The 6,453-nt window shown below is 38.9% G+C and overlaps 1 protein-coding gene across 1 annotated transcript; it reads right to left on the bottom strand.

Annotated features, from left to right (window-relative positions):
* Positions 1-249: 249 nt before the first annotated feature.
* LOC124290450 lies at positions 250-6,116 on the bottom strand. The gene is made up of 5 exons (XM_046727155.1): positions 5,223-6,116; positions 4,067-4,451; positions 2,067-2,144; positions 968-1,104; positions 250-279 (listed from the first exon to the last, which is right to left on the bottom strand). Exons 1-5 carry the CDS (start codon positions 6,114-6,116, stop codon positions 250-252), a joined length of 1,524 nt encoding a protein of 507 aa, XP_046583111.1.
* Between the last annotated feature and the right edge of the window lie 337 nt (positions 6,117-6,453).

Genomic DNA, 6,453 nt, shown 5'->3' on the forward strand with positions numbered 1-6,453 from the left:
GGTATAACACACACACACACACACACACACACACACACACAATTATGACGATTAGCCAAATCAATTTGTACAGGGGTATACAAACATCTCTATAGATGCAAAACATCTTGAACATCAATCAAGCAGTCTTAGTATCTAGGACATTATCACTTTTGGATTAGCCAAATCCATTTCTACAGGGGAAAGGAAACATCTCTATAGATGAAACACATCTTGAACAGCAATCCAGCTGTCCTAGTATCTAGGTCATTAACACTTTTGGATCAGCCAGATCAATTTCTGCAGGGGAAAGGAAACATCTCTATAGATGAAAAACATCTTGAACAGCAATCCAGCTGTCTTAGTATCTAGGTCATTAACACTTTTGGATCAGCCAGATCAATTTCTACAAACATCTCTATAGATGGAAAACATCTTGAACATCAATCCAGCTGTTTGATATCTAGGACATTAACACTTTTGGATTAGCCAAATCAATTTGTACAGGGGAAAGGAAACATCTCTATAGATGCAAAACATCTTGAACATCAATCCAGCTGTTTGATATCTAGGACATTAACACTTTTGGATCAGCCAAATCAATTTCTACCGGGGTATACAAACATCTCTAGAAATGCAAAACATCTTGAACATCAATCCAGCTGTTTGATATCTAGGACATTAACACTTTTGGATCAGCCAAATCAATTTGTACAGGGTCGTACAAATATCTCTATAGATGCAAAACATCTTGAACATCAATTCGGCTGTCTAAGTATCTAGGTCATTAACACTTTTGGATCAGCCAGATCAATTTCTACACACATTTCTATAGATGCAAAACATCTTGAACATCAATCCAGCTGTCTTAGTATCTAGGACACTTTTGTACAGGGGTATATTTTTCAACCTTTTTAATCTTGTTCCTGACAAAATGTTTAATTTGTTGCCATGATCGGGTTTTAAGGGCCGCTTCTTTTCTTATCACATTCTCACAGGCAAGTTTTCCTAGAATTCTCTGCTTGTCAAAGAACTCGGACATATGACTGTTTACTGCCCTCTTCTCGTTCTCGGTCCAGGTTCGGGGAGAGGTCCTCCGCCTCTTTTTTTTAGATTTGGCCGATTCTGAAAAAGAATAATAGTATTAATAATAATAAATATAATAATGCCTGGATGAAGTAGGCTGCCCAATACTAATCACTTTCCACTCAAAATCGCCTTAATGTGATTCTTAAAGAAAATATTGACATGAAAGGTCAATGAATTTGCAATGAATTTTCAGAGCTGGTCCAGCACCTTGTCAGTGGATGCCCTTCCGTGGCACAAAAAGCATATCTGAAACGACATGATGGCATGGCTCGTTGTTTCTACTATCGTCTTCGTCATGCCTGTGGCTTTGACTCTGAGGTCCATCCATGGTACGACCCTGAACATGGCCAGGGCGTCATGGAAAAATATGCTTTATACTTCTTTGAAATAGGCCCATATACAGCCTCAGAAGAATTCCTGCCAACAAACGTGATCTTGTCCTTTTTGATAAAGCCAATGAATATATTTATATCATCGAATTTTCTGTCCCTTTTGAAAGCAACGTAATTGGCAAGATTCAGGAAATGCATGCTAAATATGCGCACCTACCCTTTGAAATGTCTCGCTTGCATCCCAAGTACACTGTCATCACACTCCCCATCGTTCTTGGTGCCCTTAGTTTGGTACCACCTGATATCTTGGTGCAGATCAGGAGAGTGCCCGGGTTCTCCACCGGGACCACAGCCCTTCTGACACTCTGAGTAATGCAGAAGGCTGCAGTGTTGGGGAGTCTTTATATTCTCTAGAAAGTTCTTCGTGGGTTCGACTAGGCAGTGCTTCCTGGGAGAAGTCCCATTTGCTGTTTGGGCTGCATGTAGAGGGGCAAACGCCCTGAGCAGATGATTAGCCTTACCAGCCTGATTGTGCCAGGGTCACACGAACTCTCTCTGCTGCATAATAGTTTTAATTTGTAAAACATAATAATGTGTGACACCAACACTTGCATACCTTATACCAGAAATTTCTCTTCAATGCCCTGATTTTGCCGTGTGTTTTACCTTCATTCATCTTCTGCTGTTTGCTCTCTCTATCTGGAGCTTCTTCTTCTGTCTGTATCTTCAACATCGAAGCCTCCACTTCAACATCATCATCTTATCATCATCATCATTATCCTCTTCGTCTTCTAAGGTGTCTACCAAGGGAAGGAAACAATTAAAAGCAAACGTAATTAAGACTATAAAAGGACTCCAAAGTTTCTGTTGAAAGATTGATTGCAACATTAAACAAACTGTTATCTGATACCACTGTGGATCTATGATCTCAGGGGAAAGATTAAGACAAGGTCAGCAATTAAAATGTTTTCATCGGGCATGTCACAAATACACTACCCATCAAAAGTTTAGACTCACCTAAAACACTTCCTCTATGTTATGTATATACATGTGGTTACATCGAAGATGAATTTCTCCACTATCTTGGGGGTACCAACTGCAAACCTTATGCAGATAAATTGTATGAGGATCATGCATCAAATTGATGAAAAGCATGTGCAAATATCGTGCATGTGAACAGCTGCGTTTTGGTGTAAAGTTTTGTTAAGAATTCACCAATTTTCACGGAGTTTCATCATTTATTGAACTCATGACAATAAACTTTTCAACGTTACGAATTTGTTTTACAATACATCAGTTCATGTGTAAACAGTACCCTTAAACTGTGTAGAATGTTTTGTAAAATCTAGCTTAGATCAGCTGACTGAATTAAGTGGGTACATTTACACTTGTGAGTCTAAACTTTTGATGGGGAGTATATAAGCAGATCCCTCATCTCCACTTTATTTCACTGTTTCTGAATAATCAATACAGCTAATTCAAGCATCATACAAACAAATGATACATAAACAATATACAGTCAACATGCAGTGGTTCAAATTCAACACTTTTTATTTCCAGTTCACTCAACAGCATTCATCAAATATTGTTAAGCTGGGCCTCAGGCATAGCCTGGGTCAACGGTTCTCTTAAAGCAACAGGGTTGGTTTTGTAATAACTCACACACTATGACCAAGGGTTACTGTAATGGTAGAGGCATGAACAGTTTGTGGAATTACACAATGACTTTCCATTAATTAGCAGCATTGGCTGAAGTTATCATGATGATCATTGATGTGTCACAACAAACCATCAGCAAGAGACAATCACGTCTTTAATCATTTTTGTAATCATCATGCATAGATGTAAGGTTAGTGTTTATGTAACCATATGCAGTGTGTGTTAGGATTCCGGTTAAAACAATATCAGGCTTTGATAATCACATCAAATTCAGCACTTGTAAATACATCAAGTTATCCTGGTTAGGTGATCATTGATATGTCACAACAAATCATCAGCAAGAAACAATCACGTTTTTAATCATTTTTGTAATCATCATGCACACTTTAGTAAAGGATATCAAGCTTTGATAATCACATCAAATTCAGGTCTTGTAAAGACATTACGCAAGCATGGTTAGGTGCTCATTTATAAGTCACAAACAAATCATCTGTAAGAGACAATCACGTCTTTAATCATTTTCTCAAAAGCAATTAGGTGAAGGACAATGTTTTATCACCTGCCTGGGACATGTGACATTACCTGAAATTATAACAGAAAAAGCCCAAAGCATCCTTTCCTCAAAGAGTGAAATAGAAACACTTGAGACACAGCAGATCAACAGCCTTTCTTTACAAATGAAATTATGTTTTTGAATGGTGCACCCAGGTGAAGAGATAAACCTGCTAAAGCTGACCAAAAAAAGCAATATCTATCTTTCATTGTATTTAGTGTACATGTTCCCACAGATTTCATTCAGAAGCCATGGCCTGGGTAATGGGTACCAGTATAAGATCTAATCTCCACTCATATCTGGTCCCTTCAACATATTTTGGAAAATATAATCAGAGGGTAACTTGTTACCTATTCCAGAGAAATTAAATAATATTGATGTGCTGATGTCATAAATGGCCTCAAAACCTGACAATAATTACTGGGGATAAAGTGACGTGAATATAACTACTAACCTGAAGGGTCAGCCATCATCGAGTCAAAGTCTTTCCCTGCGTGGAGAGACAACTTTCCAGTGTTCAAAGCATGGAGCACTTTGGTTACTTTAGCGAGCTCCAGTGTAGTCTCGTGAAGCTGGTAAATGTTACGATGTACTCTTATGTCATGCCCCATAAACTTAGCCAGGAGATCTTGGTTGCTGGGGGTGAGGCCAAGTACTTGTGACAGAGTTGCAAGCTGCATGCGCAGTTTGGTGGATGTGATTCTGGAGGGCTGTTTGGCGCCACTCTTTTTGGCCATTTCCCTCAGTGCATCACACCCTCTGATTGGGAAGATGCTCCTGGGTTTAGCGAAGAGGTGGTCATTTTCGACATGTATTTGTCTGCGCATGTCAACCAGCAACTGTAAGAAACAAAATGATGTTCAGTAATGCCATAAACACAGTAAAGATGTATATATTGAACTCCGTGCTTTAAATTCATTTCTCATACCAGTACTTTGTTTTCTGCAAAACCTTTTCTGATAATGTAGATTTATATCTGTCCATATGCATGTACATAACCTTCATCATACTTGTGCTTGTGGGCATATTGAGAGTGGTAACAGAAGTTACAAAGAATACATGTTCAGGTCTTTTGGGGAAAAAATAACATCATTGCTATACATTTGATACAAGTGTTCATACACAAAGGATATATGTCAACAAATACTGTGCTTAATCTTGATTCTGAACCATTTTCATTGTGAGATCCCAAACTTAAGAGCTATACACTTGTAATGAAAATTTCATAATGAAATAATGAAAAAATCATAGCTCTCCTCCCAACGGGCATCAGCACTGTATAAGCTAAGTAAGCACTGAATGATACAACAATGTTTCACAACTTCAAAGAATACTTTCACATTTGAGACACTTGGCAGGCATTTCATGATTAAGATTTTGTAAAGATTTTATACTGTTGAGAAAATCATGCCTCAAAAGCTGATGCCTGCTATAACTATGTTTAAAAATGTCTAGAATGCTGACCTTGACCTTTCTCTCTGTTGACATTGTCTTTCACCTTTTAGTTACTACCCAAAATGGTTCCCTTGATCATTTTGAAAGAATAATCTCTGGGCAGTGTGTTTTCACAGGACTGAAAAATCTTACATTTCCAAATGGTTCATATCTACCTTCAGATTCTTTTCCATTTTATCAGTTAAAATCAAGGAAACTTTTCTGCCTTTTTCCCCTCTTGTCTCGATGCGCTTGTGAGTTTCACAAAGTTTCAGCTCAGAGCTGTTGAGGCCTTTTTTTATTTCTGTTTCGATCATGGTATTTCCATCTTTTAAACCGTTGTTGAAATCTGATATTTTCAGCCGTTGCGCTTCACCACTTCGTTTCCTGTTACAGAGTATTATCTGGCACAGACAGATCTTGCCAAACTCCAAGTATCTGGATTCATCATCCCAGTCCTTGCAAAGTTCAGAGGCCTTCTCTAAATATTTGTGCAAGAGAACAACATCTTCCACTAGTGGCAACATTTGTGGCCTGTTGTACTTGGCCGTACTCAATGTTCCATGTGCATGGACAGAAACTCTCTCTGTCCATTCATCTTTGTATAGCTCAAGGAAGTCAGTGGCTTTTCTCTTCAAATCCTCATCCGCATTTCGTGTGGCTGAATTCCGTAAAATACCACAGCATTTCTGCAGGCTGTAGCCCAGCTTCAGGGCCAGCGAAGGCGTGGCAAATGTGTGCACCTTGCTGTCATAGCCAGCAACATTTCTACCTGATGTTATAACCGCATCAAACATTTGTGGGGAAAAACACTGAGTTAGTGATTTAACATCACTGTTGGCATCACTCAAAGAGATAAAAAAACGACCAAGTTCTTTCATTTTTTGTGATATGTACTGCCAGTTATGCTGCTGTCCTCCAACTTTTTCGTACTGTCTTTGTCCATAGAGCAGAATGAGGAAGTGCTGCTTCACTATGTGAGTGACAGAGTCCTCCCTCATTCTGTCCAGGATATTTCTCTGAAAGTCACTTTGATTCTTCACAGGCAACAACTGTCTTGAATTTTTCATGGTTGAGCCGAAAATTTGCTTATTTTGGAATTGGCTGCAGGTCTTCTGGTGTTTACGAAGAGATGTTTTAACAACAAATGCCCTGCAAAACTCACAGGGCAGATAGTTGTTAACATATTTGTTCTCGCCTTCTCTGGACCTGTACTTTGGAAGTAGAACACCCTGTTCTTTGCTGAAAACATCATAATTGTGACAAAAATCACCTTCTCTAAGGAGAACTGCCCAAGCATCTTTTCTCTCTCTGCACTTTTTGGTGAGGCACAACACCCTTGCTACCCTGGGTTCATTACAATGAACCTGCTCCATATGGCGGGGCATCTTTGAGTAATACTTATTA

This window comes from Haliotis rubra, unplaced genomic scaffold, assembly GCF_003918875.1.
Source record: "Haliotis rubra isolate DU_JTF1 unplaced genomic scaffold, ASM391887v1 Scf466, whole genome shotgun sequence".
NCBI classification, from domain to species: Eukaryota; Metazoa; Mollusca; class Gastropoda; order Lepetellida; family Haliotidae; genus Haliotis; species Haliotis rubra.